This window comes from Odontomachus brunneus, unplaced genomic scaffold (genome assembly GCF_010583005.1).
Source record: "Odontomachus brunneus isolate Ranch 3 - 2012 unplaced genomic scaffold, Obru_v1 Obru_scaffold_025, whole genome shotgun sequence".
Classification (NCBI taxonomy): domain Eukaryota; kingdom Metazoa; phylum Arthropoda; class Insecta; order Hymenoptera; family Formicidae; genus Odontomachus; species Odontomachus brunneus.
This window is the reverse complement of record NW_022639475.1, coordinates 1,989,251-2,002,171: the sequence shown is the minus strand read 5'-3', so window position 1 is coordinate 2,002,171 and position 12,921 is coordinate 1,989,251. Positions and strand designations below refer to the sequence as shown.

Sequence of the window (12,921 nt, the reverse complement as noted above, 5' to 3'; positions counted from 1 at the left end):
GGGGGGGGGGGGGGGGGGGCAAGGCGAAGTGTATCCGTGCGCACGGTTTATCGCGCTATTTTGTGTAATTACTCCCATTTACCGTGTGTCGTCTATACCGTATTGTGCACCATTGGTTTAGCGCCCTCCCGAAAGGGACGGCACATAAGAGCGCGTGATAAACGATTTTCCCTTTTTCTTCCTTTCTTTCCCTCTCGGATTTGCAAGGGGGAGAAGCTCCGACGTGGAACGAGAATGGAGACATTTTTTCTGGCGGGTCTCGCGCCTCGAAACGAAACGAAACGAAACTCACACACATACTCACTCGCCCGTTCACTCGCTCGCTCGCTCGCTCACTCGCTCGTTTCGACGGCTATTTTCCTCTCCTTCGTCTCGATCAATAGGGTACTCTCCTCCATCGCGACGCCCCACGTGGCCCCCGTCTCCGATTCCTCTTTCTCCTCCTCCTCCTCCTCCTCTCCACCTCTCTTCCGGATTTACCGATAGAACCCCGAAGCCGCGATAAATTAGGACAACCGATAGGAATTAAATCCGGCCGTATCGGAACGCCGAGACCGCGCTTCGCTCTTCTCCTCTCCTCTCCTCTCCTCTCCTCTCCTCTCTTCGAAGCGCGGAACGAGGTAAAACGGAGGGCAGGGAGAACGACGGAAGAACGGAGAGAACCGCAGTGAGAGGAGAGGGAGGACAAGGGGAGAGGAGGGAGGTAATCGAACACCACCGGCGCGAAAATTAATTGACACTATAAATTAGAGACCACGATCGAGAGCTATCGATCGATAGTGCGGCGCGGCGCGTCGTCGCGAATGCTCTCCATATGCGAGATATGTGCGTACACCCCCGGTGAGACGGCCGTTTAATCTCGGGGGCGCCGAGGTGGCGTGGAGAATGACAGGGGGAAGTGGGAGAGAAGTGGCGGTTGGAATGTCAAGTACGCAGCCTTGAATACATTTGCTCGCCTTACGCCCGCGCATAAATATAATAATATCGGATAGGCGGGCGCGCGCAAACGCGTCTTGCCGGGCTTGCCGAAAGTCGTTTCTTCGCGCTCCTGTGAAGCGAGGGTCGCTGTGACGACAACTTCATGCGCACATTGTCACTTTCTTATTGGAACAAGAGGAAGATATATCATTGGCTGCGTTCAGCAGAGAAAAACGGCTGCTTTGCAACTGCTGTGAAGTTTGTGAACCCGGTCGGTGTATGCTCTCATAAATTCAGCCAAAATCAAGAGCACACGCCAATTGGATTCACAACAGTTGCAAAGCAGCTTTCTCGGCCGAACGCGCGCATTGGCGCCGAAAATGATCATAACTTGTAGAGAGATTAAGGATCTCCTGGCTCCTCGCCGCGAAACTCTCGATCGACAACATCAGAAACGAGAAAATGCATTCTAAAATAAAATTCTTGCAAAATAAAAGAAAGAGAACATGTTCATAAAGTGACCCTTGGGATCGATCGAGCGCGTTTATAGAACATTCCGAAAGCTCTTCTCATACTTTTACTATATAATAAATATTTTACTATATAATAAATAAAAATAAAAATATAATAAATAAAAATATAGTAAAAATAAATTTTACTATATAATAAATAAAATTAACGTGACAAAATTATGAGGAAAAGTCAAAAATAAAAAGTACATGTCGAGTTAATTTTACTGTTATTTATTCATGGTTATTTATTTATTAAAACGAATGGAAAGTCTTTGGAATATTTTACAAATGTGTACTTATTCGATTCTAAGTGTTACTTTGTGAACATATCTTTTTATTTCAGTTTACTTCGTAAGAATTTTAGACATACGTTTTCTCCTTTCTAACATTAATTAAAGTAGTCGCGGTGAGGAGCCTTAATAATTTTTAATAATTTTGTTTCTCTTTGTGCAATAAAACCGCTGGATATCTTGGAGAATGATGTATTATTATCGCGTTGACTGTCTCCTTAATTTTTATCGATTGTACAAAAAAAAGAATGAGGACAACTGACGATCGAATTACCTAAGATACGATAAAGAAATATAATTGAAAATGGTCTCTTCCATCTCGTTTCATTGCATTGAGGTAAAACGGGTTAATCTCGCTATAGATTATAGTCATGCTCGGCGCCGACTATATCGTTTCCTAGTTCAAACAAAAACGCGCCATCGGGTGACCACCGCGACATTCAATGTGTTATAAACGATAAATTTGTTCCCGGACTGAGCGGTAATTTTTCACAAAAAATCCCGCCGATTTCGCCCGGCCGTGCGCGTATATTCAGTCATCATTTATTTACGAGAGAGATATTAGATTCAGATACGCGTAAAGATTAACGTGTAACGATACATTATGTACGTGGCGGTCAGAATGGATTGTTTATGCGCAATAAGCGTTTCGCAATAAGCGTGCGCGCTAATTTAATATAACAGTTATAATATAACAGTTATTTATAAAATCATGATATAGTAAACGGTGCAATAATAATAATGATAATAACAACGCCGCACAATAGACGGAATGTATACCCCGAAATCGTTACGGCAAATCTCCTCCATCGGGGGTGCCTCTCTTCATGGCGCTCGCGGTGCCGTCGTGCTTGTAGTAGGCGAGCGGAAATTAATCGTCGTAATTTTAGTCGCCGCCCTTATCGAATGGAAAACGTCTCGCATCTTGATTAATCGTTCATCGGGCGTTTCAGGATAACTCTTGTGGACGGGGGCAACCTGATGATATCCGACGTGAAGCAAGCCGATCAGGGCAAATACCAGTGCATCGCCGAGAATATGGTCGGCGCCAAGGAGTCCGCGATAGCGACTCTCACGGTTCACGGTAAGAGCCATAAGTTGTCACCGAAACGCTCGCGCATCGCGAACGTAGCCATTTTCCACAACGCGCCGCAACGACGTGAAATTTGTCCGCGTGCTTACTTGCCACACATTCACATATAAAGATGTGTATCAAAAGCTTGCAAAGTTGCTCGGACTTTTGGTCATATCTCTTTTATCAATAATAACGAAACAGTACAATAAGAGAAAGAAAAAAACATTGACTTAAATTACAGATTATAACAGATATAAAAAAAAGTAGTAGTAGTATATGGTAGTAATATGCATATATGCGAGATTATCAGCAACACTATGTCGTTTATTACTTTTCTTTTTTTTTTAATGGCTTCTCTATTATTCTATATATTTCATTATTCAATTACTCTAATAAACTTTCATGATTATTACAACATGAAACAACTAATAACGGAAGCTTTACAACTTCTTTAATTACATTTATGAAGTAAATATACTGTATTGAATTAATTATTAAATTTGCATACATTAAATTCGCTGTTGTATTGATGTAGGAACAAATTTACTAAAAGTTGCCCTCAGATTTTCATATGTCATCCAACATAACATACTGTCAGGGGTAAATTTCGAGAATTTTTTTCGTGTTTTTCGTTATTTCCATTTTTTATCATTCTATATGGTAAATATAAGTCAGCGACTCAACGTTGCTGAATTTCGTGATTTAGTATATTTTAAAGTTGCTAGAAAATTTATATACCTCGGTCTGTCGGGATATGGACCCGTATTAATAGCTGTTATTTGAAACTTGGCTCATATGAAATACTCACGTCTGAATTTAGAATTAAATTTGAGTTTTTTACTTGGATCATACGGGACTTTTATAACCGCAACTTAACTGAAAAACTCACATTTAATTCTAAGTTCAAACCTGAATATTTTGCTTAAGACAAATTCCCAGCACGGCTATTAATACGGCTTATACTCACAAACAGTAAGTCTTTTTTTCTCAAGATACATGCTATATTTGATCAAAATGTATCTGCCGGCGTCGTCCACCAATTTTCGTCGTTTTCCAGCCAATTATTCAATTGCGCGTGACTTTCTTTCGAAAGTCCACGAAATCACTGGCTATCCTATAAACTTTTGCAAGTACACAATACCCTTTGCAGTACCTCAATACACAATACACACAATACTCCACCACAGTGCTCGCGCGACACCTTAAATCGATAGTAATTGAAGGGTCACGGTGGTGGCATCGTGTATGTGTGTGTGTGTGTGTGTGTGTGTGTATGGAGGAGTGTATGTTTGGAGATTCGATGAAAAGCCGCAGGCAAAAAGACGGGAGAGAGAGCTCAGAAGGAGACGCCACCGCCGCCGCGGCGTTCCGTGATATCGAAGCTCCGCCAAATCCTCGCTCTGTCTTGCAGTGAAGCCGTACTTCTTAACCACACCGTCGAACCAGACGATCCTCACGGATCAGACGGCGGAATTCGCCTGCAGGGTGGGCGGCGACCCACCACCGGAGATCCTATGGCGGCGGAGCGACGGCAAGATGCCCATAGGTCGGGGGCACATCCTGGACGACAAGAGTCTACGCATCGAACGGGTGAATCCCCAAGATTACGGCACGTACATCTGCCAGGCTGAGAACAGCGTCGGCATCATATCAGCGAGCGCCACTCTTACCGTGCATTGTGAGCAACTAATCTCCCTCTTTCTCTATCTATCTGTCTATCTCTATTTCTCTGTCTGTCTCTCTCCCACCTTCTCTTCCTCCTGCGTTGAACAGCGACCGCTCGACCGTGAAATTAATTACGCGCTCGCTCGGTGCGCTTACTACGACGCTTAGTGAGAGAGAGGGCTGTCGAAGGGGGAAGAGACGCGAGACGAACGCGTTATTATCGTCGCGTATTCAGCACCGAATCTGCCGCGTTCGTCGGCTGTTGTCGACTTTCGCGTCCCGCTCCGATCGGCGGACCGGAAAACCCTCGAACGTGTCGTCGAGCCTCTTTGAGTCCCGAAGAAGCGTGGGACAAGATATCGACCGCGCGAGATGGGCGCGCGGAATCGCGAATGAAACGGCTCGGACTTTGCGCGAATTTGTTGCGGTCGAAGGGATGAATTTCGCAACGCGGCGGACTCACGCACGAGCTATCGAAAACTATCGCTTTGTTTATACCGGCAAATTAATACGTTCAATGCGAATAGCTGTATGTATCGACTAGTAATTTTGTATTAAATTCCTATTATTTCGGCGATACGTGTAAACGATAGCATTAATTACGGATTAAACTGGTACGATATGTCTTCTTAATGACCATCGCGTCAGCTTAACACACACCCATCGCTTTCGCGCACTAGCGAAATTAAAATAAATTCGTATAAAATTATATTAGCAATAGAGTCCCTAGAGCATTCGTTATTAAACGATCGAACAGAGTCCGTCGGCCTCAGCAGCCTGCTTCGTTGAGGGGGAAAACAACGATCGAGAAAAGTCAAACTGGGGGCGTGTTTCTATTGACGATCGTGCGGCGGAAATACGACGATAGGCGGACATACGTCGAGCTGTATGTATCGAATTCGGTCCGTTTGTCACAGCGAAACCAGTATTCACCAACTTCCCCAAGGACGAGACGGTGAGCGCCGGCACTGATGTCACCATCTCGTGCGCGGCGCGCGGCGTCCCGAAGCCGTCGATATTTTGGACCCGGGAGGGCTCTCAGGAGCTAATGTTCCCCGGCAACACGTATCAAAGCCACTACACCGTCACGGAAGACGGAAGCCTGAGTATCAAGGGCGCCGTCAGGAAAGACGAAGGCCACTACGTGTGCAGCGCCATTAGTCAAGCCGGTGCCAGCACCGCGACCGTATTTCTTCAGGTACATGCCTCGTAATATACGTCTCTCACACCAATTCAGACCGCTCGAGGTGCGCGCGCTCGAATCAGCAATTTCTGTGTCTTTCTTCCGCGATTATTCATTCTGATTTTAGTCATTAAGCGCACCGATTTCTCGAATGATCGAGAGAAAGAGAGAGAGGCATCACGAGAGAATGTTACATAAAATTCAGTTACAAAGAGAATCTTTTTGCCTGCAATTGACACGTAAATTAACATATAAATTAAAGGCCAGGTAATTTTTTCATAGCAGAAATAAATTAATTGAATATCAGCTTGCATACAATGAGTGTTTCATTAGCGAAATATTTTACAAAGAGAGTATATCAGTACACGAACATCTATCTCATGTAATAAATTTTTAATAGAGTCTCTCGACACGTTGAATTTATATTTCGTTTTAACACCACAGAACTATATTAGCTTATTTATCCTTATATTTCATAAGTAGTTTAATTTTATGAGCAATTCATTATTCTTTACTTTGAGTCTCGATAGAGTTAAAAAATGTTTACTTTAACAGATCAAATAATTACGATATTATACAATGAGCATTTGGATATTATAATCCCGAAACTTTAGAATTCAAAAGAAAATATTTTTGCCAAAACTTTCATTATTCTTATTTATGGATTAAAAGGACATAGTGTGACTTGGTGACATTCTTTTGCAAGAACTGATAGTGTTACCTTAAGATCTCTTTCGCTCGCGCGCGCGCGCTTTTGCTCCTTATTTCTTAGAATTACTTCAAATATACGAAATTAATGCTGTGGTATCGATATCCTCTGCAAATTAATAATAATTATGCCTCTTATCTTTGTTGTCTCGATGTTAATTACGAACTTAATCGACAATTATGATTATAATAGTATAAACTGAATAGTAATTGGTGGTTCACGCATTGCGCTCGTTTGTCACTCATATAGCACGCGAAAACAATGAAAACGTTCGCACGGTAAACGGCCGTGTTTATGATGCGGAAGGACACAGAGCTAAGATAAATCTGTTGGTGCGAGGTACGAGCGTGCATACATTAAGCGGTTCCTTTTCGCGATACATATTTATATGGTTTTCCCCCGCCGTCGGATCTCTTCCGGACGAGTGCAGAATTACCGTCCCGGCCGTTGGTGCATCGTTGCTGGTATCGCGGTGCCCGAGGGCAGAGTTGCCCCAGATTTCGAATAAAATCCCTGTCTACACATAGGGAGTGTTACAACGATCAACTTTAGCGGATAGAACTCCGTAACTTCGTTGCCGGCGGAGCTGGCCAAAGTTGAAAGATGTAATACATTATAGAAAAGTACTTCCGGATTACATATTGCGAGTGAAGTTGGTAGAGGCAATATTCGCTTAATTCAGCGGTCGAGTATCGCAAGCTCGCCGATCAACTTGCCGCCAATATTGTGGATATTAAAACGTGAGATTAATATGGGCTGGAGATCGTTGGGGAAAAAACCACAAATTCGATCGTGGAGCGTATGGGTCCCGTATTAATAGTCATCATTTGAAACTTGTCCCATTAAGATTCCAATCTAGAATTAGATCCGGATTTTCTAGTCGAGTCATATGACACATGTGACGTTATATTCGTGACATTGCGACTCGACTAAAAACCTGATATTTCTAATTCTAAATTAAGTTCTCAATTGAATATCTCAATTGAAACAATTCTGAAATGACGACTATTAATACTGATCTCAAATCTGAATTTAAAGTTAAAGGTCAGAGTTTTTTTTAATAAAATTCTGTACATAATACATGTATTAAATCTGTAATCGCTACTCTGCTGAAAAAAAAGTCCCATTTAATTCTAAATACAAATCTGAGTATCTCACTTGAGACAAGGTTCAAATAAAGTACCAATTTACGTATTTAGTTCTGGATATTCTTATTGTTCTGGTCTTGAAAATATGAGTATTTAAACTTCGAACATAGAATATATGTATATATTTAATATATGTACATATATTTGTTTATGTTGAAAGTTTAAATATCCCTATTTGAAGACTAAAACAATAAAAATATCCCGGGTCGGGTGCGTGTCCGGGCATTGGTACCTTTACCTTAACGACTACCAACACGAACGGCCTGCGTCACTCGACACTGTCCCGTTCTTTTTTTTTCCGACAAAACCAACGCCTCTTCAATGAACCCACTTGAAGCGCGAAGTCGCGCCCAAAGTAGACCTTTCCGAGATTCCACGTATCGATCCAAGAGTCTACAATCGTAGAGATAACGTTTAGAGGCATCCAGTGGCACTTGGCCAGAGCTACGGCCGAGTGCCTAGTGTGCGCACAGTAGATCCAATATCCCGAGTAAAGAGGAACACCGTCGTGTCAACGAAATATAGGTGACGTCCGTGGAGGAGACACCGCCGCCCATAATCGAGCTGGGGCCCGCGAACCAGACTCTGCCGCTGAAGAGCGTCGCCTCGTTGCCGTGCCGCGCGGTCGGTACACCCACGCCGCGGGTTCACTGGCACAAGGAAGGCGTGCTCGTCCGGCCCGGCGGCCGTATCACAATGGCCATCAACGGCACTCTGTTTATCGACGACCTGCGCTCCAACGACTCCGGACTGTACACCTGCATCGCCTCCTCGGAGTCCGGCAATACGTCCTGGTCGGCGTACCTGACGGTGAGTGCCGGTGCGAGCTTCCACAGGACGCCCGACATATCGGCCCTGCCGCAGAATCCGAGCAAGCCGCGGATAGTGAACGCCACCAGCAATTCCGTCACCCTCACGTGGAGCCCGGGTCACGAGGGTCAGAGTAAGATCATCGGCTACAACGTCGAGTACTACAGCAGCAACCTGAACACCGGCTGGGTGGTGGCGGCCACTGGTGTTCTCGACGACGTCTATACGGTGAGTGGTGTGTGTTGGAAACGGCGACGCGACGCGACGCGACGCGATGCTATGCTATGCTTGTTGACCCTCTTTTTCGATATACCTGTGTATGTCCCGCGTCGAGTTTCAACAACCTCTCTACGAGACGATATTTTCCGTTTTCCTCGCGGCAGTGTATGCCAGCTTGGAAAGTGTGTTTCAGAGAGAGGAGATCCGCGACCGGTGAAGACAGTTTGTGACATTTTACGGCGTTCGTTAATTAAAACATCGCGAACGGTAGGAAAGTTTCAACGCTTTTATCACGATAAACTTCAGAACACACTCAGTATTCAATGGCAGAATTTTTTTCTGTAATTCTTGGAAAATAAATGTTCAGATACTGAATTCCCTGAAGTTTATCCAGGCGAAAGTGATGCACAACAAGTGTTTCTTCCATTGACTATGAATACCAATTATCTATTCCCCTACTTAGACGATTCGAAAATTATTTGAAGAACGGTATTCACAGTATAAACTTATATTTAAGATTTAATTTTAGTTTTATAAATATATATATATATATATATATTTATTTATTTATTTATTATAATATATATCCTACATTTATCTTATATTTATTTATTTAGTCTTATATTTAAAATTTTAATTTTAATAAATATTTTAAGTTTTTACTTTAAGATATTTTCTAGCCAATGAAACAGACATTACAGCATCCTAAAGTGAGCTTAGTACAATCTTAAATATAAGATCGAATTATACGCTGATGTCCTAAATAACAAGTAGTAAGTGAATCTGAGATCCCAAGAGAAAGAGGAAAATCAACCACGTTGAGTTTTTGGCCGTGATCGCTTTCACGGTTCTGTTTACGCAGCTAGAACGCTCATTGAACTCGCATATATATATATATATATCCTTTATCCGCCAACAGGTGACAGATTTAAGGCCGGAGACCAATTACGTCTTCCTAGTACGAGCGGAAAATAGCCACGGGCTCTCGCTACCCGGGCCGCTGTCTGACGTGGTGCAAACTACTAACGTAAATCAGCATACGGTACCGCAAGTGGAACTGACTCGCACTAGAGATCGGCTAAACAGCGAGATTTTACATCTCAAAGAGGTGCAACCGCTGAGCAGCACGAGCGTGAAGATCATGTGGGACGTAAGTGTCGATCGGCACCTGTTGTCGCGCAGAAATACTGCTTGCAAATGGCAGATAAAATTCTGAGAATATAAATAGACTTTATTATACTATTTTCGGACAAGGTTATGTATTTTAGCTATGCTAAAATTCGATAGCTTATCCGGCCACTTACATCTTATTTTACCTTTAGATCCAGCGCGCTGCTATATTTAATATCAGAAACGGAGTAACCGGCGCGCGATAATTACAGATTTCCGTTCAATTCCCTTGACATATTGACTGCCATGTATTATCTAGAGAAACTTAACTGATGATTGGATTATCGAAGATACGATAAATAAATTGAATTCAAGATACCTATACGTATAATATATATACGCACATACACGCATCTTAAATCGTTTTATCGACTCTCTATTAGCCGTACAACCAACTTTCCAAAGTTGCGATTGATTGTACTTTATACGTAACTTAGTGAGACTTATGATAGTATCATAGCGTCGGTTACCGGCGATTGTCGCGGCATTCAACGTGTTAACATTAGATTAATATAGCGATTAATATAGATTAATATTGAAATTAAGAAGCGCGAATGGTAAAAATGACGAATTGCTTTTGTTGAATTTCTTTAAGAGAAAGGAGGCCGCGTAACAATCGCTGAGAACGAAAGCGCGACATTCGCGACGTCCTGACGAGTAACTTATGCGGAATTTGCATTTTAGATTCTCGGCGCGGCGGATCTAGTGGAAGGTCTTTATATACGGTATCGTGAGGTATCCGAGAAACCGGAATATCAGATGGTCACGGTGCTCAACGCCGGCGCCACCAGTTACGTGCTGACCAGCCTGAGAAAGTACACGCGTTACGAGTTCTTTCTCGTTCCCTTCTATAAAATAATCGAGGGCCGGCCCAGCAACGTGAAACTGGTCACCACGCTGGAGGACGTGCCTTCGGGCGCTCCCGAGAACGTCCACGTGGGCATGATAAACATGACCTCGGCGTACGTTCGGTGGTCACCGCCGCCGAAGAACACTCAGAACGGCCAATTGATTGGTTACAAGGTAAGAATCGCTGCGGAGCTCGCGCGCGAGAGAACGCTTAATACCCATTCCTTAATGTTCATGCCTCAATATCCGTGTCGAAACATCACCCCGCAGATTCAGATCAAGAGCAACAGCAGCAACAAGATCCTGGGCCAAATGTCCCTGAACGCGTCTACCACGTCGGTGATCATCAACAGCTTGAACACCGGCGGACTGTACACGGCGCGCGTAGCTGGACTGACGCGCATTGGACTCGGTCCTTTTTCCAGTCCGACATTACTGAACATGGACCCAGGACAGTTGACGCAATTACCACCTCGCACCGACCCTAGCCACGGGGACGCCTCGGTCGTACGAGAGACATGGTTTTTGGTGTTGATGATAACAATGGTGTTCACTGTTATCGCCGTGCTGCTGGCCGCCGTATACGTCAGACGCAGACAAGCGATGAGCAAACAACTAGGCCACTTAAACGTACCCGTGGGTACGGCGAATGACATTTGTCAATTGAATAAAGACACCCTGTGGCTGGAGCGCGGCTGGAGACCTACTAATAATACCCTTCAGGGCACCACCGATAAGGACTGTGAGACTAAGCTGCTCAGCAATCAGCACATGTTGGCTGCCGGTATAATGGGTATGACCGGATCGGAGTATGCTGAAGTGAATCTCACGACGTTCTATAACACGCGCAAGCAGATGCAGGCACCACCCCCAGAGCCATACGCCACCACGACTCTGTGCGTAGGCAGCCGTAGTCCCGACTCGATCGAAACTAGCGGTCAGAAGTCCAACTCCAGCGACTCGTGTCTGAAGCCGGACTACTCGAGCTTGGACTCGAATCAAGAGCCCAACAACAAGTCCACGGTGTCGCCCAGCAGCGACAACATGAGCGGCGGCGCCTACACGGACGAGAACGCGGACGTGCAAAGGCGGCAATATAGAATAGCCGGCGCGAGCGGCGACGCGCCCTCGCAAACCGGTATGCCCAACTGGTGCGACATGTTGCCCCCGCCGCCTGAACACCCGCCCCCGCTCAGTGGCTCGATGGTCGGCCGGATGCATCAGCATCAGCATTCGCAACAGCAGCAGCAGCAGCAGCAGCAACAAGTGCCGTTCAGTCCGCATCTCGGTAAGAGAAGCATTCAGAACGATTTGGATCATTGCGGATCCGGCTCCGGCTCGGGGAACTCGCAGAGTCCGCCTACTCCGCCTATCAGAGTGACCAACAGCTTCAGTCCGTCACCCACACCTTGGAACGGGCAAGGCCAATACGAACCAGGCGCCCTCCAGGTGCCGGGTGGCAACCTCTCGGTTCAGCAAGGCAGATACACGACGTTACCACCGCAGACGAATCCGCCACCGTTACCCTCGTTCCCGCAGGGTTACAATCATTACGATTACAAGAGTCAAGAGAACGAGTACGAGAGCGGTTCGGTCATCTACGGTCACCAGAACGGCCTACCCGACGACTACGGCGCCCACGAGGCCGGATTCGTGCGCTCTAGCCAGCCACATCTGACCTCGTCGGCGGTGAACGATGACCTGTACCGGCACAAGGACGAAATGTTTCACAACGACAATCTTTATCAACCCGAGAACGACGAGTGGGACAGGAAGTCCTGCGACTCCAACACGCACTCGGACGCGTGCTGCTCGTGCTCGGAGTCGAGTTGCCTGTACGCCGACACGATGGAGTACAACAATGCGCAGTTCGGCACTGCGTGCGGCCACAGTGGTGCTGGCAGCAGAACGGGCTCCCGCAGTAGGAGCAACAGGAGCCCGCGAAGAAGAAACAGAACGTCCTCGCCCACGTACAGTAGCGATAGCAACTACTCCTGCATCCCTCAGAAGCAATGCGGGAGCACAAACTCGCAGGAGAGACTGAGGCATAATCGTAGTAAAGGTAATTATCCTGTATAAAAAGAGAAGGTAATCAAGAGAGAGGAAAAAAATAAGATTGTCTAATGACCAGGGGATTAAGTTTTTTTTTTTTTTTTTTTTTAAGTAACTCAGGTTATCGTTGCAGCTATACATTTTGAAATAATTTGTGGAATAAAAGAAATAATTCATCGAAGTTATCGTTATAAAGTTACTTGTTATTGTTATTCAAAAATTGTAACGAATCGTTACAATTTTCGTTATTTTTTTTATCGAGTTTCAAAGATCATATTTTCTTTTTATGATTCGCTGCCACCAATTTCATGTATCTGTATT

The 12,921-nt window shown here is 44.8% G+C and overlaps 1 protein-coding gene across 1 annotated transcript in view; it reads left to right on the top strand.

Moving 5' to 3' along the window:
* The window catches only part of LOC116842522 (roundabout homolog 2-like), a 124,633-nt gene that overhangs the window by 105,080 nt on the left and 6,632 nt on the right, over nt 1-12,921 (top strand). Inside the window, exons 4-10 of the mRNA XM_032811861.1 lie at nt 2,674-2,804; nt 4,207-4,473; nt 5,378-5,658; nt 8,026-8,538; nt 9,449-9,679; nt 10,384-10,722; nt 10,819-12,610. Coding sequence (XP_032667752.1) covers nt 2,674-2,804; nt 4,207-4,473; nt 5,378-5,658; nt 8,026-8,538; nt 9,449-9,679; nt 10,384-10,722; nt 10,819-12,610 — 3,554 coding nt within the window. The remainder of the gene's footprint in view (nt 1-2,673; nt 2,805-4,206; nt 4,474-5,377; nt 5,659-8,025; nt 8,539-9,448; nt 9,680-10,383; nt 10,723-10,818; nt 12,611-12,921) is intronic.